General features: G+C 33.4%; 1 protein-coding gene across 1 annotated transcript; it reads left to right on the forward strand.

The window, feature by feature from the left end:
* The first annotated feature begins 126 nt into the window (after positions 1-126).
* IDO2 (indoleamine 2,3-dioxygenase 2) lies at positions 127-24,901 on the forward strand. Its single transcript, XM_049771917.1, has 10 exons — positions 127-243; positions 2,991-3,086; positions 6,747-6,866; positions 7,991-8,109; positions 11,578-11,592; positions 13,131-13,230; positions 14,015-14,132; positions 17,381-17,432; positions 22,705-22,853; positions 24,498-24,901. Exons 1-10 carry the CDS (start codon positions 145-147, stop codon positions 24,851-24,853), a joined length of 1,224 nt encoding a protein of 407 aa, XP_049627874.1. The 5' UTR covers positions 127-144; the 3' UTR covers positions 24,854-24,901.

Consider the following 24,901-nt stretch of genomic DNA (forward strand, 5'->3'; position numbering starts at 1 on the left):
TAATCTCAGATCAAGGTTCTCTACTGTTACTGAATAACTAAGTAAATAAAAATATGCTAAATATAGCTCTTAGGAGTTTTAAAATTTAGTTGTGGCAGTTGCTTCTTCAGAGGCAGCCTTAGGGAAGATATTTCAAACACAGTTATGGAACCTCAAAATCAAAATGTAAAGACAGCACTATCATTATCTTTAGAAAGATTTCACATTTCTGAAGAGTATGGATTTCTTCTCCCAAATCCTCTGGTAAGAATTCATCTTTGAATCTGATAAGAATAAGTTTTTAAGATGTTGAATTGTTTTTTGTTTAATTGGGCTTTAATATAAATGGAAAATAAGGTTTAAGAAATTAATTTGCTAAATTCTTTTTTTTTTTTTTGGTTTTCGGGCAACACCCATTTGATGCTCAGGGGTTACTCCTGGCTAAGTGCTCAGAAATTGCCCCAGGCTTGGGGGGACCATATGGGATGCCGGGGAATCGAACCACGGTCCTTCCTTGGCTAGTGCTTCCAAGGCAGGCACCTTACCTCTAGTGCCACCTCGCTGGCCCCAATTTGCTAAATTCTTATTGGATCTGTGGACTTCTTTTTTCTTTATGTGAGGATAATACTTCATGGACAGGCTGTGATCATCAAAGTAAAGTTTTTGTAAAGGTTATATGTTAGTTATAGGTGAACTCTCCTGAAATTTTGATAATCTTTGGTTTGAATCTAGGAGAGGCCAGTTTCATTTCTCAGATTAGAAATAAATAGTATCCTGTTCTGACTTTTATTTACTGAATTAGATAATTTAACCTATATTTTTAAATCATGGCCAATTTGAAATGGAATATTTTATCCCATTTCATAGCATAGTTATGTTATGTTTCAAACTACATATCTTAGAGAGTTAGCAGTTTGTCTCAGATGCAGGTCACCCAGGTTTCACCTATAAGTTCTCCTGAGTATCACAAGGTCAATGAGGACATAGGTGAGAATAAATTCTGAGAAACCAAATGCCTGGCATGGCCCTAAAACCAAAATACAAATTTAAACAAAGTGCTTTCATTTTATTTTGGAATATTTTATTATAACAAAACCTTTTTTTGTAATTTATTATGGGGTAATATTTTATTAAATCATTTAGTAAATATGACATCAGGTAATTGGCTTATATTTTCATTTATTTTTACTTAGTATTTTATTTTATTAACTTTCCTAACTGTAGTTTACTAAAGAAGGGAAGCTTATCACTATTTAAAACCAGAGTTTGTTATTTTTTATTAAAATAAGAACATTAGGGGCCAGTGAGGTGGCACTAGAGGTAAGGTGTCTGCCTTGCAAGCGCTAGCCAAGGAAAGGATCAAAGTTCGACCCCCCGGCGTCCCATATGGTCCCCCAAGCCAAGGGCAATTTCTGAGAGCTTAGCCAGGAGTAACCCCTGAGCATCAAATGGGTGTGGCCCCAAAAACCAAAATAAATAAATAAGAACATTAAAAAATAAAATAGGGGTCAGAGAGATAGCATGGAGGTAAAGCATTTGCCTTGCATGCAGAAGGTCATTGGTTCGAATCCCAATATCCCATATGGTCCCGTGAGCTTGCCAGGAGTGATTTCTGAGCATAGAGCCTGGAGTAATCCCTGACTGCTGCCAGGTGTGACCCAAAAACCAAAAATAAATAAATAAATAAATAAAATGAAATAAAAATATGGACATTGAGTATATTTAATCAATTTTAGAAAAAAAATTTTAAAAAAGGCTACTGATGCCCCAACCAAAGAACAAATTGCCATTGGTGTTTGAGACTCATTCATCTAAAGTTAAGTGTATGACCAAATATATATTTGTATGTTTGTAAAGTTGTAAAGATATAATGTCAATGCATTACCTGAACCTATGTTCTACATTTCAATACTGTAAACTGTACATCAATTGATAAATAAGACCTATTAAAATTAATAGACAAGTAAATTGCATTAATTTTATTATCAATTGAGTTTCTTGTCTTCATAGAAAAAATATAAAATATTTTACCCATTCTCCTAGCTTTGTGCTCAGAAATCGCTCCTGGCCTGGGGCACCATATGGGATGCTGGGGGATCTAACTGAGGTCTGTCCCAAGCTAGCGCTTGCAAGTCAGACAGATGCCTTACCTCTAGTGCCATTGCTCCAACCCCTTTTAAACTATTTAAATACTTAAGTTTTTCAAGTATTTTACAGCCTCTAATTTTAATTTATTTTTTATTGAATCGCCATATATTACAAAACTACAAATATATTTCCTTTTGAGTTTCAGGTATAAAATACTCTAACACCACTCATTTCACCCCACTTACAACTGTTCATCAATGTCAAAGGTTTATTTCTCAGCCCCCAGCATGTCTCTCTGGCAGGCACAAACCCTTAGGGTTCTTAGTATTCTCTAACATGACTTACTCCCAACTCTACCCAAGTATCATGCATTTTTTTTATTTAACCTTACCATACTGCTGAAATTTTTGTTAATGGACATTAATGATATGGAGCACTATCTCCTTACACCAAATATTTTGTATCATTGATCTATTTTGTTAATCAGTTCCATATGTCCACAGAATAGCCTCCTTCTGGTCAATATGCATTTCTGAAAAGACAAATGATAATAAGCAAGATTTTTTGAAATATATTATTGAAACAAATAGGAACAAATTTGTTAGATACAATTACTTAAAAATTCCACATGGAAAGGATCTTGTGCAAACTATTACTCATTATTTTTATTTTGAAAGATTGCTTTTCAGATGTGATTTATTTTTTGTTAAACACAAATTCCTGCCTGAAGTATAATGTTTGTATTTTAAACATTAGTATTTCTGTGGTATTTTCAGGGATCCAGAATATAGTGAATTCTTGATATTTGTTGTGCTGATTTAATCTAACTTCTGCTTTGAGGCTAAAAATTAAAAGTGACTACCATCTAAAGCTATTTCTTAAAAAGAACTAAATATCCTGAAATATTTCTATTTTGGGTATAGAAAAAACTTCCAGATCATTTTAAACCTTGGATGGAAATTATCAGTATACTTCCTAACCTGATTGAGAGTCGACAGCTTCAAGCGCAAGTAAACAAGGTACTTCACTTTTTTATTATTCTACTGAATTCCTTCTCGTTATTCTACTTTCATTTCTATACCATTTGTCTCAGCATACAAACTATTGCCACTAATTTAACAAATGCTATAACTTTTCTGAAGAACCCAATGGCTTGTATTTAATATAAGGCAAATTTTCTAAAAATGTTTAGAGCTTTCACAAAACAGTTCGTGGGACATTAATAATTCAAGATTTTATTTCTGAGATATTTACAGTCTTAACTGTAGGTAAGCTCACAGATAAGCTCTATTTTAGAAGAATAATGAAAATACTTAGGTATTTCACTCTGTCATAAGGTTAGTATTCCACAACTAATTATCTTAATATGATTTACCATGTTGTTTGTGTACAATTGCTGAATAAAACACATTTCTGAGTTATAAAATCTGAGTATACCATAGACATGACAAAAACAGTGTACAAAATGGTAAATGCCATAAATGAGATCAGATGAGCAAAATTTTCGAGTCTGATAAGAATAGCAACATATTTTGAACCTAAAGTATTGATATCACACTGAAGGAAACATCTAAAATTATAATAAGAAATTAACAAATTATTTTCAAAGACACAAGTTTGAATCTTGCTTATATCACTTATCAGCCATATCTCTCAACTTCTACAGTTCTGCATCCTATTTATGCAATAAAAGAAATTATAATCTTATAGGATGATAGTGTGGACTAGATGACTTTTGAACATCTTTAAAAAAATTTCCTGTTCCACAAAATTATTTGGTGTATATTTATATTTCATTGTCATCTTTCACTTTCACTTCTGAAATAAAGTGATTTCAGAGATGGAAAAATTATTATCAATTTAAAATTTTATTACTGACTTAGATATATTTAGTGTTTACAATTATAAACTGATTTTTAAGTTTTCTTAATGCTTTCAGGGTATAAGCCTATTTATAAACACTGTAATAGACACAAAATGATTATCTACCTAGTACATGAAAATGGCAAACTAAATAACAGGATCAATTTTCATTATACCTAAAATCACTCATTAAAAAGTCTATGTAAATATTAAAATGAAATTTTAAATAAGTAAATATGTAAGTACTACATACAAGGAAAAGTCCCAATGATAGAATGATAGCTTTAACGATTTTGTTGCTATGTTAAGCAAATTATATTAAAGTCACAAATAAATCTCTCTAGTTCTCATACCACATGTCAGCCAAATAAAATCAAATATATTAGAGTTTCAGTCTCTTACCTGAGAGTAGCAGAGAAATCTAGGAAGGCAAATTAAGTTTCAGCCTGTGAACACAAAGAACTGTGTTCTCCTCAGTTTAAACTATGCAAAAACATTCCTCAGACTTTCTTTGACTAAAAAGTCAGCAACTCGTTTAACAGCTTGTTGAATTTGTGTTTCTCATATTTTAAATGCAATAAGAAAATCCCTTTTACTTTGGCAGGAATGTTATACTATATATAAGTTCCATGCACTCAGTAGTCAGTAATATCTCAGTCAAAGAGGATTATAGAAACAGATGATGTCAGCAATGAAATTAACTCTGACACTTCTCTTGGATAGTGCACCCACAAAAATTAAGTCTATTTATAATGGTTTAAAAAATTTGGAAAGTTCACTTTAGAATCAAGTTGAAAAAGTTCTCATTATATTTTGGTGAACTCTGAATCTGATCAGACTCATAAGACGAAGGAAAATATGAAATCAAAAACATGGAAAGACATGTAATAACACCATCTGATAATAAAACAATAGGGTTGAGAGAGGTATATGTAAATGATTCCTCTACAACGTGATCATCTACAAAATTCCAAGCAACTCATACTTTATAAAATATAATACTATTAGTTTTGCAGCTGCATATAGTCACTTATTTGAATTACACATATTCTCAATGTAGAAGTGTGAAATTTCATGGTAAATTCATTGAATACAAGTTTTATTCATGAAAATATGCCATAAAAAAGTGAAAAAAATCAAGTCCTAAAATGAAAGAATATGTGTCATGCCAATAACTTAGAAGAGTATTTTGCATCTTGAATATATAAAAGCCTGGAAATCAACAAGGAAAATAAGTAAAAATGTATAATAAACATGAACTAAGATGACTATAGATAGAAACTTTAAGTAAATAATTGCCATATTAATTATGCTGACTTTTACTACTAATAAGAACAAATTAAGTTAAAACTATAATAGAATAGAAATTTTTTTACCAAAAATAACTTTAATAAATGATTCCAAATCGGACATTTTCATGATAATTTTATTAGTATAGTAATTATCACCTTCACTTCACTTAAAAGTTTAAGAATTCCAAATATCAGTAAAATGTATACATTATTTATTTATGTCATCTGTTAACTTTGAGAAAATTATTCTTCTAATTTAATTATATCATTTATGTGTAAATAAATGCCATAGTAATTCTTGAACAGATGCAGTTTTTAACCCCTTTCCTCAATTGCAGTTTAACAATAATGTAAGAATCGAACGAGTAAAGTAGTAAAAACAATCTGAGAAGGTAACTAGAAATCTTGAGTTTCACTGATGTTCTGATTCCACATACAACCCAAAAGGTTGGTTCTGCCTAGCTTTCTCTTACTCACTACAGGCACATTGTTCTATTGGAGAGCTCTAGTTCCTGGGACCGGTGAGGTGGCGCTAGAGGTAAGGTGTCTGCCTTGCAAGCGCTAGCCAAGGAAGGACCACGGTTCGTTTCCTGGGCGTCCCATATGGTCCCCCCAAGCCAGGGGCAATTTCTGAGTGCTTAGCCAGGAGTAACCCCTGTGCATTCAATGGGTGTGGCCCGAAAAAACAAACAAACAAAAACAAAAAGGAGAGCTCTAGTTCCTAAAATAGTTACTTATTGGCTACTTCCTACAAAACCCACTGCCACATCAGTGTCACTATAAAAAAAGTAAGCTTAAGAAAAAGATATTTTTTATCATAACAAAACAGAGATACGACTGTAAAAATAATAAATTCCAGTAATGTGGAGATTTGGATAATTTGCAAGTCACTCAATTTATTTAAAATATGCTAGTGAACCTAATTATATTATTTTGAATGCTGTTTAAATAAAAAATTAATAGCAAATGCATGTTTCAAAGTATACATTCCTACTCTTGGTAGGATGTTTCTTTAACATTTCGTATTTCTCTCCCTTTCTAGTCAGTTCATACTAATGTCTATTTAAACTTCCTGATAACAAAAAGGCAGAGAAATTGGCCAACTTATTTGATCAAATGCTTAGCTCTATTGAGCTTGCAGTAAGAGTAAAACCAAGAAAGTAATTAACATAAACCAGAATTGTTATTGGGATTAAATGGGTCAGAGTTCTCAAGTAAACAAGAATGTTTGAATAATACAGGACTACAAATTTACCACATTAAGCTCTCAGTCTTATGTGTTAATTATTGTTAAACCCTAACCCAGCTGTCACTTCAGAGATTGAGACCAGAAAAATACAACAAGGGTAAATCTGAGACCTTTTGGGGGAAAGATTACATCCTACTTCAACATTTATTCTGGAACATCACTGCTATTTTTGTGAATTAAGATCTGCAAAAAAAAAAAATGGGGTGTACGATGTTTTGAACTCCTATGTCCATTCCCAGCCTTCAACTAATAATCCTGGAAATTATTTTGAATAGATGCCCCTTCTAGATTGCCAGCTCCTCAAGGGTTACCGGGAACACCGCCTTGCTCACTTGGTGCTGAGCTTTATTACTATGGGATATGTCTGGCAGGAAGGGGAGACACAGCCCAAAAAGGTAAGGAACAAAGTAGAAGGTCACTTTATCTGGAATTAAGGTATCTACTTGTCATTGCACTGTTTACTGAAAAATATATCATATCTTATTATGTATAGGGGTATTATTTGTAAAAGGATGGGGCCGGGCGGTGGCGCTCGAGGTAAGGTGCCTGCCTTACCTGCGCTAGCCTAGGAGACGGACCGCGGTTCGATCCCCCGGCGTCCCATATGGTCCCCCAAGCCAGGAGCGACTTCTGAGCGCATAGCCAGGAGTAACCCCTGAGCGTCACCGGGTGTGGCCCCCCCCCAAAAAAAAAAAAGGTAAATAGCATTTAAATAAAACACCTTATTTTTTTCTTACTTCAAGAAATCTTAAGCAGAATTTTCATATTACATATTTCTGAACCTTCTTATTTGAAAAGCTCCATTTAAAATCAAATCTTTTATTTATTTATTTTAATTTTGGACCGTATCTGGCAGTGCTCAGACTCTGAGCTCTGTATCTGGCTCTCTGCACTCAGGAATCATACCTGGCAGGGGATTATATGGGATGCCAGATATCAAACCCAGGTCGGCCACGGGCAAAGCAATTGCCCTACCCTCTGTGCTATCACTCTAGCCCCCAAAGACAAATTTTTGACATATAATTTTAATGATAGCTTAAATTTTATATCTGTATAATTCTTTGTGTAAAATGGCCATTTAAACTATATTGATTCTTCCATTAAGTACAATAAAATTTCCTATTAATCTATAATTTATTTCTATTTGTTTCAGATATGATTTATAGTTTTTACTTAGTCATTTTTTGTACTTTTCATTAACTAAGTCTCACAGTCATATTTAAATGTTAAACATTTGATACCTATTTGAATATTAAATTAATTTGGAAAGATTATCTTATACTTTATGTGTAGGTGTGCTTCTAATGTTATAATTTTCTGAATATTTATAAAATTTAAGTTTTTATACACTTGCTTGTGAATAGAAACCTAAGTGAATCATATTTTTACATATCTCGGTTAATGCTGGTTTTCTCCCCACAATATTTTTTCTAGCACTGAATTACTGGATTAAAAATTATAATTGCTTCTTTGCTACATTCTTTATGTAATATTCTTATTATTTGCATTTATCTGAAAGGTTCTACCACAGAATCTTGCTCTTCCCTTTGTTGAAGTCTCCAAGAGATTGGGACTCCCTCCTATCCTGGTCCACTCTGATTTGGTGTTATCAAACTGGACTCTAAGGGACCCTGAAGGGTATGTGTAAGAAAAAAAATTCTTTGTTGTTTGAAATATCTCATGAGGGGAAATTTTTTGACGTATCCTTGCCCAACAAGATAATCTCATGCTTTTTTTTTTTATATGTTTTTAGCTATTTGTGATTGAAAATGTTCATACCTATTGCCTGCTTCATGCTTCCAAAGATGAGATGAACCTTAATATACATAATAATTCAAGTTTCTAGAAGTTTCTCCTCAAGCCAATCTTTTTTTTTCCATGTACAATACAATTAATTTGTCCCTCAAATCCCCAGTTGTATTACATACTATTTCTTAGCAGCACACAATATAATCCAAAGAGATTAGACTTATGTAACTCCTTAAACATTGAGGGCAAAGTACATTTATCTAGTTCCATGCACATGCTTACTAGTTTAAGTTAACCTCAAAAGTTTTAGTGGGTTGTTTTTCTTAAGGATTGGAGTCAAGGGAACATAGTAAAAAATGGTATTAAAGTGGCATTTGTTTGCATAGGCCCACCAAAACATAAGGGACATGGAAAGAAAAATTATGGTCTAAATACAAGGAGACCCTACCCCTGAAGTTTCCTGGCACAGGACTGACTCTAGGCTCCAGGCAAACTAGTTTGTCCAATTCAAGTCATTGTCTGTAGTGGCAATACACCTTCATTCCTCACATAGTCTCTGTTGTTGGTATCATGCTTCTGTATTAAAGGTCCTGGAGTCTGCATATCCCATATTGCAGTCAGGATGGTGCAGAGTATCCTCTCGTTTCACCTCACACTTAAGGGGCACTAGAGAGAATCATGTCCTGTAGAGCAGGTCATTGTTGTTGTCACGTCTTCTCAGTGTAAACGGAAGTCTCTTTTTAGGAGGTCGATGTCAGACCCTTGGTAGTGTCTTTCCTGGTAGAGGACTGCTTCCAGCTGTTGCTATAAAAGACCTTGGATGTTTCGTAGATAGCTTGCCTGGTTCCGGCGTGAATGGAGGATGCCCATTCTTCTGAGGCCTGTGCCAGGTCATTATATCAATGTTCAGGGTGTAAGGTACATTGTACTGAGATTTATTAGATAAGAACTTATCTGTATGTATAGTGTTTTCCCATTTTAATGTGTCTATGCAAACAAGGATCAATGCCATGAAGCGTTATCGGCCCATCTAGAGGCAATAGGAACAAGACCAGCAATTTCCATGACATAGTTCAATCATAGGCATTAAACTGAGGGACAGTTCCACCAACAATCCTTATTAAACAGCTTACAAAAAAAAGACAAGATAAAAAGTGGATGATATCCGGATGTATAGGTCATTATATTCCATATCAGATCTGATCATTTATGATCTGACTCTCAAACTCCTGCATAAACACACTTCACTAATCTCCCCATTGCCCCTTTACTATTTCCTTCTAGTAAAGTTAAGGCAAAAGAATTTGTCGGGCCGTAGTAGTACAATGGTTAGAGTACTTGTCTTTTCCATGTTAAACCTGGGCTGCATTGAACACCACCAGGAGTGAGCCCTGAGCACAGAAATAGGAATAAGCCCAGGGTGTGCCCCCCCAAAACACACAAGTGACTTCAGCAAATGGTTGTTTATTATAATTTATAATGATTCTAAGTCAATTCTATAATTAGTCAATTAAATATTGGTTTTAGGCATGTTGTATTGAAAGTTTGAGTAATACTATTTATTCCATAATTGTTTTTATTATGTTATTTTGGTGTAGAATAAAATGGTAGTAATTCTGCGACATTTTAAACCAGTTAAATTGACAAATTAAATGTGAGAAATAACTTCTCAAGATGAGGAATTAGTAATCACAAAAGTGTTAAAAGAGATGATAGGAATTTGCTTTAGAAAGTGAAACAAAAGTGGACTGGACATATATTACAGGAGTAAAGGCACTTAACTTGCAGGTGGCAGGCAAGCCGAATTCAAATTGGGACTGACCACAAAACCTGATGTAAACCCTGAGAATCATTAGGTGTGTTGCCTAAACCAAAAAGAAAATATTAACAAGCAATTTTGTTCTTCAGACTAATTTAATGCTTTCCTGAAAATTAGTGCCATGTCATGTCTCTAAGGATCTCAGAGTGCTGAGGTTTTTTTTTTTTTTTCTATAAATATTATAAAGTTTAACTAACTGGTTTCAATTAGTAACACAAATGTTGGCAATAATTTTTCTCAAAACTATTGAGATTATGACTCAGAAAGATATAAATGGCATATTAACAAACATAATTCTATGAAATTTATTCAGATTCTTATTGAATTATTCTCAAAATAAGTTCTTATTGAAATATCATAGTTTGTACATATTGATGTTACTGGTTTTTACTTGTATTGCTGCTACAATACACAAGATCAGTGACTAGATTTCTTTAACCTTATTCTCAGGTCTTTCACCCAGTCTTCTCCATTAACAATTCTATTGATGATATCTCAAATTTTTTTTCCTCTGGAAACTGACAATTCACAGGAATTTTTAATATACACATGAGCAAAACCATCTGATGTTTATCTATTAATCATTTCCCTTAATCAATCAATTTAGCATGGGCCCAGGTTATATCTGAGTTGCATAAAGCTACAAAATGATATCTTTTACATAGCTTTAAGTATTTTGAAAAAATATATTTGTTACACTATTTGTCCTTCATGAATTATTGGGCACTGTGTTGTTCCATGATGATGGCTAATATAAAGCTGCTATGAATATGGTTGCACATATGTCCTTTCAAATGAATATTTTTATATTCTTCAGATAGGTACCCATGAATGAAATGACATGGTCATATGGGAACAAAGTACAACCCAAATGCATAAATAACAATATGAAAAATACATGACAAAAATCAGAGTGACACAAAAATACAAATCCTTTATGGTTTCAAGAAATGTACATCAATAAAAGTTTTAAAAGTTAGGAAGAAATCTTGGTGAAGGATAGTAATTGATAAGATAGGTGCTAAAAAGTGAGTGTAAAATAGTTGTGAATAATTGGGTTTGTTTTAAGCATATAAATATTTAGATAACAAGGTAATTTATTTTGATGATCACAGGCTGTGTTTGAGACATTATTTCACTCTCAATCTGGTCAATTGTCAAGTCACATCTTTGACCTATAAGTTACATGAATCTATATGTGTTTTTGTGTGCACATGTTCTTACACAAATGTGTTGTATGGGGGCCGGGCGGTGGCGCTGGAGGTAAGGTGCCTGCCTTGCCTGCGCTAGCCTAGGACGGACCGCGGTTCGATCCCCCGGCGTCCCATATGGTCCCCCAAGAAGCCAGGAGCAACTTCTGAGCTCATAGCCAGGAGTAACCCCTGAGCGTCACAGGGTGTGGCCCAAAAACCAAAAAAAAAAAAAAAAAAAACAAATGTGTTGTATATCTATACCCATGAGATATATCTGGTTCACAAACTGATTTATTCTTTTATTTTTTTTCCATTTGCATTCATGAATACCGAATATTTGAACAGACCTATGGAAATCAGGTATGTTCACAAAAGCTTTTCAACCAGTTAGATACTATGGTAACTTTAAAAGCTGAAGGAATCGGGGCCGGGCGGTGGCGCTGGAGGTAAGGTGCCTGCCTTACCTGCGCTAGCCTAGGAGACGGACCGCGGTTCGATCCCCCGGCGTCCCATATGGTCCCCCAAGCCAGGAGCGACTTCTGAGCGCATAGCCAGGAGTAACCCCTGAGCGTTACCGGGTGTGGCCCAAAAACCAAAAAAAAAAAAAGCTGAAGGAATCAAAAATATGCAAATCTGAGTTGTGTACAGTATAGTATGTTAACTATGTAACAATACTTGTAATATTAACAATTACTCCAGGACTTTAAAGTAGAATTCAGTAGTAACCAGGTTAGTTTTGATCTTGCATATATGAAGCCCTGGAGGAGTTACTGTAGGGAATTTATCTCCTGCATTATAATTTTCTATATAGTATAAGTTATTCTATATTTCTATATAATATAAATTATATAGAAAATTATAACTTTATATAACCCAAGTGCAATATAGGAAAATTAAAATTATAAACAAAATTATGTAATTATCTATTATTATTTGCAAGATAATTATTAGAGAGACTCTAAATTTTCTGGTCTTGCCATAACTTCCATAAAATCTCATCAGCTTGAAAGTGATCATTCTCCAAATACAACAGAATTTTTTTTAACATCATTGACCAGAGATAATGCATAAATCTAGCCTGAACCAAGGGGATCTTCTTTCTTTTAGAATAATTTTAGACTGGAACCAAGCAATAGGCCTTAGGGCATTTGCCTTGCACGCAGCCGACCCAGGACAGAACTGGGTTTGATGCCTAGCGTCCCATATGATCCCCTGAGCCAGAAGCGATTTCTGAACGCATAAACAGGAATAATTCCTGAGTGTCACTGAGTGTGGCCCAAAAACCAAAAAAGAAAAAAAAAAGAACATTAGCCTCAAATTGATGTTGCGTGTATTGATGTTGTATATTTTAAAGCCCAATCACTAGTTCAATGTGAACCTTGAAGCTCAGAAGATGAATGATGGAAGTGTAAAGACAACATTCTATGGCACTTACCTAACTCTGCTTCAGTATGAACAAATTTTCTTTGTGTTTGTTTCCTCCAGTACTTAGAATTTTAGTAGCAGAAATTACTAAGTACTCAAGATCTTAGGTCTTTTTGGATTAGATATGCATCATATAAATCATCTCTATATTTTCTAGTGCTCTCTATTCTATTACAATTAGCACACACACAAAAAGTCGAATAATTATCAATACCATACTAACATTGTTCTTTTTCTGTATGAAATTAGGTAAATTATTTTGCTTCATTATTCAATTTTATAACTATGAAAAAGGACTATGGAATTTTCTATTGCTTGGGATCACTAGCTGTAGAACAGAAATGGCTTCAAGAACGAAAGCTGGGTCTGTAAAAAATAAACAGTTTATTCCCTCTTAACCTATTCCATGGGGGAAAAATGGAGTTTCAGTCTGTCTCAAACTTTTCTAACTATATGGTACTCTCTATCTCAAGGAACTTGGACACCATTTTTTTATTTCCTGGGGATAAAAGCCTACGTGGTTTTATACTGGTGACTCTTTTGGTGGAGAAAGCAGCTGTACCTGGGATTAAGGTATTATTTTACTCACTGAACTTGTTATTTTCTACATGGCAAATAGTATAAGCTTTATTTACCGCATAGTTCAGTTTTCTGCAGTAAGTCGATCTACATAGATGAGCACTGTTCATATATTGCTCAATTTATATCTAAGAAAACCAAATCTGAGTTCTAAGCTATAGAGATATCTCCCTTTCAACTCCTTTTAAATATGAAATTGATTATTTGTTCACTCGACATGAAAGCATGGCTTTGAGCATTTTAATGCTAAGGTAAGCAAGAAATTGCCTTTTCCCACAAGATCTCATTATAATAAAGAAAGAATAATCAGCATGTCTAAAAGCAAAAATATTCCATGATCTCATAAAATTATGCCTATATATCTAAACCAGAAATAAGGTGTGGACAAAATTCCTCAGAGAAAAGACTGCTGAAGTTGCTACTTGACTTTTGTATATAAATTTAGCAGGCAGAAAGAGAGAGAGAGAGAGAGAGAGAGAGAGAGAGAGAGAAGAGAGAGAAGAGAGAGATGACCTATTTATATAATTCTGAAATAAAAACTTAGGGGGAATTTAATTATAAGAAAACCTCAAAAAGGAATTTATGTAAGAGGAATTGCTAAAGATTCTGGTCCTTAGATGACTTCATGGAAAATATAATTCATGAATGTTCCTAGTAGAGTCCTGTAAAACAGTTTTAGAGAGAAACCTTCTTCTGAATACCCCACATTCTGCGGTTACTCTATACATTAAACTTCAAGTGAATACTGGTTAATTAGCCCAGTGAATCTCTTCCTCAGGCACTTGTTCGGGCAGTGAATTCCATCTTGCAACAAAACCGAGTCTCACTGCTTCAAGCCCTTCAGGAACTTAGACTCTCCATTCAGGACATGACCAGAGCTTTAGGACAAATGCATGGTAGGAGAATTTTGAAAGCTTTGGAGAAAGAGGGCCTACAAGTTGGACAATTTCTGCAAGACAGTTACTTTTTTTCTAATTTCTTTAAAGTTCAATTACTGCTCATCATAATGGAAAATAAGCTCAGTTGGCCCGGATATTCTGATGCCTTTATCCTTTACATTGATTAAAGCAATTTTTCTTCTGAGTAAATACATATTTATTTTCACATTAATGCACTGCATAAAGATTAGGAGAAGATGGAGAAGCATGATCCATATTATTTGTAATTGTTCCATCCAGAAGTTAGGTTACATTGGGGAAGAACTGTGATAAGTTTACCTTTAGACTCTCTGATATCCCTTTCATTGTAATATTTTTTTATTCTAAAAAAAAAATGAACTCAGGTTTATACTTCACAGAGACCCTTTTCTGTGTCAGAATAAACTATAATGGATGTGACATTCCATTTTAATGATTACTTTCCATCTGCAATATCTGGGAAGCTCTTAAATCTCCTCCAATAGAAGCATATAAAACATGTATATGGCCTGTAATTACAGGTGTGGAAGGAAGTTGCAATATTTTAAACAACTAAGTATTTACATTTATTGATTTGCTGAATTGTGGCTTTATAAATAGGAAAGAGGGATTTCTGGAAAAAATATATTTACTGGAACAAGATAGGAGAGGAGATAACTAATGCCCAACTATAATATATTTTATTAAAAGAGCTAATGCAGGGTTGAATCAGTTGCCCAATGGGTAGGGCATATTGCCTTTCTCATAATGAATCCATATTTGACCCTTAGCATCCCGTATGATCTCCCAAGCCTGCCAGGAATAATTTCTGAGCACAGAACAAGAAGTATCCCCTGAGTGCCAATTTGTGTGGCCCAAAAATGACAAAAACAATAAAAAACAAGAAACAAAAATTGCATTTCTGCAAGGTAATTTTATAACCTAGAATGTTACTGTACACACATTATTTCTAGTAGTTATTTTTATAAAACTTTTAGTGTTTCCTAAATATAGTTTATGCAATCTGAAAATATTTATCATATTTTACTATATAATATAACATAATATCTCTTTTTTGTCTAGTTTCTATGATTAAGATTTCCACTAATGTATTGAATAATAGTGATGAAAGTGGGTAAACTTGACTTTTGCCTTATTTTTAGGGAAAATTTTTAGTTTTTATCATTGAGCATTTATTTTTGTTGTGTTTTTTTTGGTAGGCCACTTTATCTTTATTGAGAAACATTCACTTTATCCCTTATTTTATTTAGTTTTAACTATAATGAGTGCCAAATCTTGTTAAACTATATATGTGCTATTTATTCTGTTTAAAATAGATTCTTTATTAAAAAACTACTACTTAATTATCTTCTAAGTGATTCTTATTCTATGATTTTATCTAAATAAACATAAATGTTTAAGACCTACCAATTGTACTAAATGAAGATTGGTTTAGGAACTGAATTAGTGAGAGCAAAATAAAGACAAGTAGGAGATATCAAGAAAAATAACCTGATTAGTAAGAATTAATATGAGTAGAGACAGAAAAGGATTTCAAGGAAACTATGTGTGATTGCACAGCTGCTTAAAAATTATGGCAACTGTGGTAAATATAATGATTTGGATAATTTCATCAAGATGTGTTTTGAGTTTTCAAAGTGAATAGGAAATATAGGGAAGGTTGATCAAATTGTTTTGGTCCAGTTGTCACATTTAAGGTGATAAATTCATTGTAACCAGTATTGCAATTGGTAATTACATGTAAAAAATACAGTTTTGTGATCATGGAACAGTATTCTGAGGTCTGAGGAAGAAGACAAGTTCATTGAACCCATGGGACACTAAGATAAAATAGAAAAAGATGGAGAAAATAAACTATATGTGTATATATTGAAAGTAAATATAATGATATAAAGATATCATCATTTTGGTCCTTACAAAATTGGGATGTTTTTCTTTCAAAAATGATAAAATATACATGTAAGAAAGAAATCCTAAGATGAACTTAGGAGTTTTGATACAAAAATACACTAAAATAATTCACAAGAATACTATTGTGTGAAAAAAAGAGAACCACCTCCTAACTATCATGAAAATAACTGCAATGCCAATGTGAGGGAATGCTGCCTTATATTCAAGTAAATAAATCAGTTATTAATATTAGTCAGGAATATTTAATAATCAAATTATATTAATTCAATTAATTAATAATCAGGAATCAATTATTACAAGGGTAGATTTAGAATTAAAAGTTGCCAAATGATATAAAACTGAATACAGTTAAACATGGAACTAAAAGAATCTTTAACTGACTTGTGGTGGAAATTCTTAGACAAGTTAAAACAGAACATTGAAGACATTATTTCTGTTCTGTAAAAGCTCAAAGAGATGATTCTCTACTTTTCTGCTTTCTACTTCCCACATTCTCAGAACATCATATTTAATTAAAACAGTACTTTAAAAAAGATACCTATTGTTCCTTTTTGCATAGGCACACTAAAATGGGGAAATCTTATGTATCTTCCTCCCTTTCCTTTTTTTCTTTTCTTTTAATTTTATTTATATCTTCTAGATAGGGACTCCTGAGTTTTTCATATAACCTTAGAACTTAAATCATTTTGTTCTGCCTCATATTTCTATGTCTTCATACAAATTGATAAAATAAAAAAATGTGGATAGGACCAAGGGCCCAATTAGTCTCAGGAACATTGACTGAAAAATAAAAAAATAAAAAGGTCAGATCTAAATATCCAAGCCAAAGTCAATGACAATAGAATCAAGAGACCCAAACTATAACAAATACAAAATGGATCTGTTATAATAGCAGTGTAGGGGCATTGGGTGGAGGTGTGAGATGCTTACTGGGAACTATGGTAGAGGGAGGTCAACACTGGTGGTGGGAATGGCCCTAATTCACTGTCATTATATGCCTGAAATACAACTGTGAAAGACTTGTAATTCACAATGGTTTCAATAAAGTTTAATAAATAAATAAATGTCCTTTATATTTTTTATTAAATACAGGAAAGTAGAGTAAAATATACCAAAAAAGTATTTTGAACATTTTAAATGTCAGTCCCAATGATTGAGAGTACAGAAGAAAATAATGCATGATTCTGTGCCGCTTCATTCCAGATATCTGTGAAGATTAGATAGAAGTGAGGAACCCAGAAGATCAGCAGAACTCACTAATATATAAACTATCACTGTTTTGCTTGTAGTAAAGTTCACATTTTTATTTCCTCCAGATTATGTGGATTCAGACATCTTTTATGCAGTAATTCGGTGCTTTCTCTCAGGGTATGTATAGTTCAACCCTCTTTCAGCATGATGCTCCTAATATTTTCTAACTATCTGACTTTGTGGTGGTAAGAATAGATAAAAGCTTAATAAAATAATATATATGCACTGTCTATGATAAGATATATATATATATAAATTCTTCCTACAATAAGATGTATATACAAATCATATATATATACATGTACATATATTATTAAACACATTTATACATATATGTATATGAATATATAAATCTTCTGGCAAAGTAATTACCAAGATCTAGTCTTGACTAAAAGAACAGGAGAACAAAAGTATTGTAACTTTTGTTTTGTTTTGCTTAGTTTTGTTTAAAACAGTAAGTGGAGGGTACCATCTGCATAATAAATGGCATTCAATATTTACTTTAGAAAATTTATGTTTAAGACTTAATATTACCAACCTGTATTTATTTGTTTATCTGATGACAAGGAAGAGAAGAACATACAGAAAGGCACTTTATATATCATGTGATCTCAAGCTCCTTCAGGAGTGACCAATGAGCACAAAGCCAAGAGTAAGTCCTAAGCACCATTAAGAAAACAAAACAACGGGGCAGTGAGGTGGCGCTAGAGGTAAGGTGTCTGCCTTGCAAGCGCTAGCCAAGGAAGGATCGCGGTTCGATCTGCCAGCGTCCCATATGGTCCCCCCAAGCCAGGGGCAATTTCTGAGCGCTTAGCCAGGAGTAACCCCCGAGCATCAACTGGTGTGTCCCCCCCCAGAAAAAAGATTTATATGAAAAAAGTATTAAACAATTAAAATAACATAATATAAATGACACAAAATTAAGCGTCTCCAAAAAAGGAAAGAACAGAGATCACTCTCAAATTTATTTTACCAGTGCAAAATTCCCTTGATAAGAATATTAGATATAAGATAAAGAAATTACAGGCTAATATTTTTGATACTTATGAATTCTAAAGCCCTGAAGCCATATTAACAACTATTCATTGCAGCACTCAGTACAATAGTACAATACTTGGAATCAGGGGCCGGCGAGGTGGTGCTAGAGGTAAGGTGTCTGCCTTGCAAGTGCTAGCCAAAGAAGGACCTCGGTTCAATTCCCCCAGCATTCCATGTGGTACCTCCAAGCCAGGGGCAATTTCTCAGCGCTTAGCAGGGGAAAAAAACAAAACAAAACAAATAGATATATAAAATCATGCTTCAATAGAAGTAGGCAGAAGAAATGTGTCTTTTCAAAGATGATATGGAATGAAACTGGGGTCAGCAGCATTGAAGACAAGAGCCTAACCTGCTGTACTATCATTGGGGTCCATAATCTGGGAAAATCTTTCCATATAACACTTTGTCTCTAAGTTTATGTTAGTCTTTTAAAGTTGCAAGATAAACTACTACAAACTTAGTAATTTGAAATAACATGTCTTCATCATTTAATATTTCTGTAGATTACAATTTCAATCTAGGTCTATTTGAATCTCTGCTTAGATATCCAAAGGCCAAAGTCAGAGAATTTATAGAAGAGGCTTTTACTGGAGAGTAGAAAAAATTTGCTTCCAAGCTCATTTACTTATCCAGTTAGATGTGATTTCGAACTAAAGCTTATTTCCTTGCTAGCTTTTAGGAGGATCTACTCTCAGCTTCTCAGGCTGCCTTGACATATAGTATTGTATAATTCATCAGTTTTATTTTCAGTTCCTGTAGTGCTTTGGATTTCTCTAAACTCATCTACAACTTGACATAGAAAACTCCCTGCTTTGAATATCTTATATCTCATAAAATTAAATTAAACTCATTTGTAACCTAGGATAGCTTCCTGTTTAAAATTAGCTTCTATTGACTCTAATTGTATTTGCAATGCTCTTTCTACTTTTCCATATATCATTTAGTAGACATTGATCATAATATTATGAACAGTTCTTGAAATGTGAATTTTGAGACTTTTTAAAAATTCTACAGAATCCTTAAAGGACAAAATAAATATAATTGTTCTTTATTAGTCATCTGATAAGATTAAACTACCTATTTTAAATATTTATTATTAAATGACAGTAACTTGTTTTTATTAAAGTAAATTCACAGTGATCTGTTTTATATATGACTTGCATAAGTCTCCATTTGATATTGGCCCTCAAACTATATCACATACACTTAAACTAAGTAACTACTATAAAATAATCACTATCCTGAAGGGTACTTATTCCATTTATCACCCAATAGTAGTCAAGCCTTTAATATTTTTGCCATAAAATGTTACTTATATGTATTATAAAATTATGTTTTGAATTGTTAGTACAATAAAAACCATAAATCCTCTATATAGCACATTTGATTCTCCCAAGACTTTTAGGAAATTTAATTAAAAGTTAGAATAGCTAAGACTCAGAAGGATTTTTAAAGCATATATATAAAAATGATAGAGTAGGTTTTCTATGTACTCTGAAATATGATGGTGTCTAATATTTACTAAATGTTTATATGGTCAGGCATTGAGGAAATTATTTTAATTAATTCTGACAGTAGCTCAATTGGGTACACACTAATATTTCTCAAATGAGAAAACTAAGACACAGGGTATATATTTAATCTAGTGATCACTATTAATAAATGTCAGTCAAGATTAAATTCCAATAAATATCAAGTCAAGATTAAATTCTGGGGCCAAAGTGAGTGATGGCACAGCCTTAGGCCTTTTGCCTGTATGGGGCTAATCAAGGATGGACATGGGTTGGATCCCCAGCATCCAATATGGTCCCCCAATATGGTCCTCCCAGCCAGGAGCAATTTCTGAGCACATAGCCAGAAGTAACCCCTGCGTGTCGCCAGGTGTGCTCAAAAAACAAACAAACAAAAAACAAAAGCAAGATTAAATTCCATATGTGTGTAATTTATAGCCCTCTCTCCTAAGAGCTACAGAACCTTTAAGTCATAATTGTAGTTCTTACTTTATGTCTTACTTAATCCATGTCTTTATTTCTGTTTTTATCTCTTTGGAATGATATAACTCTAACTGCAAAGGCAACTCTGCTACTTATTCACAGAGAACCACAGAATAGCCATACCAAAAACATTACCAACTGAAAACAACCCACTTATTTACAGGGTTTCTTACGTGAAACACACTAAAATTATGGCTAGTGAAGAAAATACCCCTTCCACACTTTTACATGAATATAGTATGTGTGTCTTCTTTCTCTTAATTAAAACCATTATGAAAATTAGGAAGAAGATTAAAACATTTATATGTTTGTAAATAATTAACAATAGGGAAGGTACTCTGGTCTTGGCGATAAAGAAAGATATATCTTAGGTAAATCTGTATCTTATATAAAATAGAAACCCAAGTTCTTTGGTGGGCATATTTAAAAAATATAAATTATGATTTTGAATGTCAGAGTAATATCAAAGCAGGCAGGATGTTTTTTGCCTTTTACATGGATGACCTAGGGTTGATCCCCAGCATCCCATGTGTTGCTGTGAGCACTGCCAGAAGTAATTCCAGAATGCAGAGCAAGAGTCAGAAGTAAGCCCTGTGCATTGTTGGATGTGGCCAAATTTTTTTTTTAGAATTTGAAATTTGAGTTATAACATACGCATTTTCTTTTTTTTCTGCCCAGCCCCAACATACACATTTTCAAACAATGTCCTTGGCAACATTATCCCATTTAAAGTTTAATTTTATTATGAGTAAAATGCAAAATAGATCAAATGCATAATTTGAAAATAAACATTTTCTATTGTCTGTAAAGCACTGAAAGTATAAATGTAAATTTTGGGGATGCTATGGTTTCTGTCTTATTATGAACTTACCCATGTAAATTTAGGATGTTCCTATTGAAATTTCAAGAGAGAAAATAAGGCAAAATGAATGGGACTTAGAAGTAAAATAATGAATTAAGTTAAGGAAACTTGGGAAAGAAAAGGAGAGGGTATATTAAAGTGTAGAAAAATTATCTTACTCTGTTTTTTTTTTTTTCATTGTTGAGGATCAAACCCAGAGCTGTTTGCAAGGCAAATACTCTGCTTGTGAGCTATATTCTCAACCCAATCAACTTAGCCAGAATATAATTAAGAACATGACTCACTTTCAAACATTCAAATAATCTGACTCTAGTTTTTCATAATCTATAGGATCAAATATACTTTTTTGCTGTTTCAATACAATATTATTGTTGTTGCTATTTGGGGGTCACATCTAGTGAAAATTAGAGGCAATATCCGAGTCTGCACTCAGGAATTACTTTTGGACATTCAAGGGAGAATATATGGAATACTTGAGATCAAACCTAGGTTGGCCGTATACAATCTTCCCCTCTGTATTATCTCTCTAGCCTTCCAACACAATTTTTAAAGGTATTCCTACCAAATTAATACTAATTATGACTGATCATTTAATATACCAACTTTTTTTTTTTAGAAAATTTATTTTTTTTCTCTTTATTTGGATATCTTGATTACATAAATGATTGTGATAAGGTTTCAGTCCTATAAAGATCACCCCTCTTCACCAGTGCAACATTCCCGCCACCAAAGTCCCAAATCTCCCTCCATCCCACCCAACTTTTCCAATTGCAACTGTTTCAGAAAAGATTTAAGATGGCCCTCTGTATGTGTGAGTGTGCTTTTGTATGTATGTGTGTTTGAAACTATACAATAAAGTTACAGGTCATCAAAATTTGTATTATAAAAAGGAGTAGACATTATCAGAACACCTGGTTTATCAGTACCTGTGTAATTTTTATAACTAATTTTTGCTAATTAGCATGTCTTAGGATCTATGCCAAGTATCCTTGTCAAAATAACATTTTCTTCTTTTAAAAATATATAGTGTCTAGAGGTCAGCAATGCTATGGGCCCCAGACAATTCCCATTAATGTTTACAGTGATGTAGGATTATGTTTAGACAGGCAGTGTGGTGTGTGGGTTTTGAGATGCTAGGGATGGTAGGGATGGGGGCATCAGGGCTACCTAGATGGTGTTCCACTTGGTGGTGCTTTATTGTAAGGGACATGTTTGGGGGCTCAAATTTGTAATCTGTAGACTCACACTTGCTGAGTATGTGTTCTACCATTGGAACTGCATCTTTGACTCTGAGGAAATACTTTAAATAAAGAAAAATACAGTCTATATTATATAACATGGTAAGGCCTAAATGAACTTTATATACAACACCTAAGAAGTTATCTAGACTATAACCTAAAAACCCATAATTAAAATGTTTGTTTTCTTGTTTATATTGTTTATATATATATATATATATATGCATATGTATATATCTCCCCTTCTCTTTGCTTAGCTGGAAAGATAACCCAGCCATGCCTTTAGGGCTGATATATGAAGGAGTTTCCAAAGAGCCTCTGGAATACTCTGGTGGGAGTGCAGCTCAGAGCACAGTGCTTCATGCATTTGATGAATTCTTAGGCATATGCCATGACAAAGAAAGTGGTAAGTCAACCATTTACAAAATTTTCTTTTTCTTTTTCTCAGCATTTTTTAAAAACCAAGACATTTTAACCAATTGATAAGGAAAGTGTAGCTTAAAATATTAGCTTTAACTTCTTCAGATAAAATACAAGCTCTGTGTCATATGTTGTTGCCCCAAGTAAAACAATAAGATCTCAACAGGAAATTGAGTTTTGTTTCTCAATCTTAAAACACTAATTATATTTTCAACTGTCTGTTTTAATTTTGTTTAGATCTTTGGGCAGTTAATCCTTTTTCTGAAACAAAGATTTCAGAGTCCACTGTATTATCTCAGTAAGTCTGCATATAGCTGATAATATAAGCCACCCACTAATGCTATTCTCCTTAAAAGGAGTTAGTTCTATTTAAAAAGAAAGAGTTTTTAATTTTAAATATTTAACTTTAAAATTTTAAATTTTAAATTTTAAATTTTCTTGTCTGTGGACATGGTACCAAGTGTTCACAAAGATACTTCACGGATCTGAAGTGTTGGCCCTAGGGCTGTGTCTGAGGGCTGCGGACCTCACATTCAATCTCCAGCACTGCCAAAGTTGCTCTGTAGATTTTAATCTATGCCTGAGCACTGTTGGAATAGGTAACTTTCGGTGTTGTTCTAGAGTCCCTTGAACTTTACTTGGGAGGATTGCCCACCACGCGCCCCCTCACACACTACCACTATAAAAGTTGGATTACATTTGACTAGAAAATGAGAAACTTGGTGTCTTGTGGTACATTCTCATCAACAAAAGTTAATTATATAAAACAATGTTTCATAGACATTTTTAGTCAATGAGGTTAGCAGTTGATTATAAGATTGGGTATATGGATTTCTATAATTTATCTACTTGTTATAAATATCTATTAATTTGATTTTAAAGACAACTTGACTTCAGGTGACTTACTAAAAATAGTCAATCATGTTATATCATTTTGCTTTTATGAACTTTATGACATTTCTCTTCATTTCTCTATTCAAAACATTAGTTATGAGAAAACATAATTTGTGGGTTAGGCAAACAGAGAGGTTAGAGTTTATACCTTGCATGCATTAATCCCTTGTTCTCTGACACCAGATAGGCTCCTGAGCATTGCCAAATATAACCTTTGGAAACTCTTAGCATCACTAAGTGGGACCCTAATGATTTATGGAACCCAAGGACCCAAGCAGAAATACATCCTTCCTCAATAGCACAAGACTACTGACCCGGTTGGCTGAGTTATTATTGAGAAAGTCTCTAGTCTTCACAGGCACCAAGAGGGAGCAGTATTTCTCTTCAAAGAAAAACAACCCACAACTCATCAGTTAATCAGTTTGAGGGTTGCTGTTAAAATTTGTAATATCTTTTAGAGTGTACAGAAAAATAATTTTTACATATTTGTCATGTGATATTTATAGAATACTAAGAGATCTAGCCATAAGTAATTTATTTGATATGCACTTTATTATTTTTCCTTTGGTATCTCTTATCAGTCACCAGAAATGCTTATTTGAGTGACATCTACAAATAAAAAAAATCACAATGTAGATTATAAATTTTCTGAGAAAAAATTTGGGGGTAAATTTATGTGTGTAGTCCTTATGTTAACATGTACAGTTATGATACTGCTCTGAATTGTTTCTTTCAGCTGAGTTTCTGCAAAGAATGAGGGACTACATGCCTCCTTCTCATAGGGCCTTTCTAGAAGAAATCAGACTGGCTCCATCACTGAGGGATCATATCCTATTCTCTGGAGATGGTGAACTTCTGATAACCTACAATAAGTGTGTGGAGGCCCTTACAGAGCTTCGTAGTTATCATATCACTATTGTATCCAAATACATCATCATAGCTTCATCCAAAGCAAAAAGCAGCAAGTCAATTAATCTCCCTGGATCTTCTCAGGATTTAGAAGAGAGGGGCACTGGTGGGACTTCAGTACTTAGATTCCTAAAGAGTGTCAGAAATAAGACCTTAGAGACAGTCCTCCAACAATGTGGTTAAGCAACTGTTTTCTCCCATCTAGGAAAATTTCAGTAAATACAGTTTTCT

The sequence above is a fragment of the Suncus etruscus genome, chromosome 4 (genome assembly GCF_024139225.1).
Source record: "Suncus etruscus isolate mSunEtr1 chromosome 4, mSunEtr1.pri.cur, whole genome shotgun sequence".
Classification (NCBI taxonomy): domain Eukaryota; kingdom Metazoa; phylum Chordata; class Mammalia; order Eulipotyphla; family Soricidae; genus Suncus; species Suncus etruscus.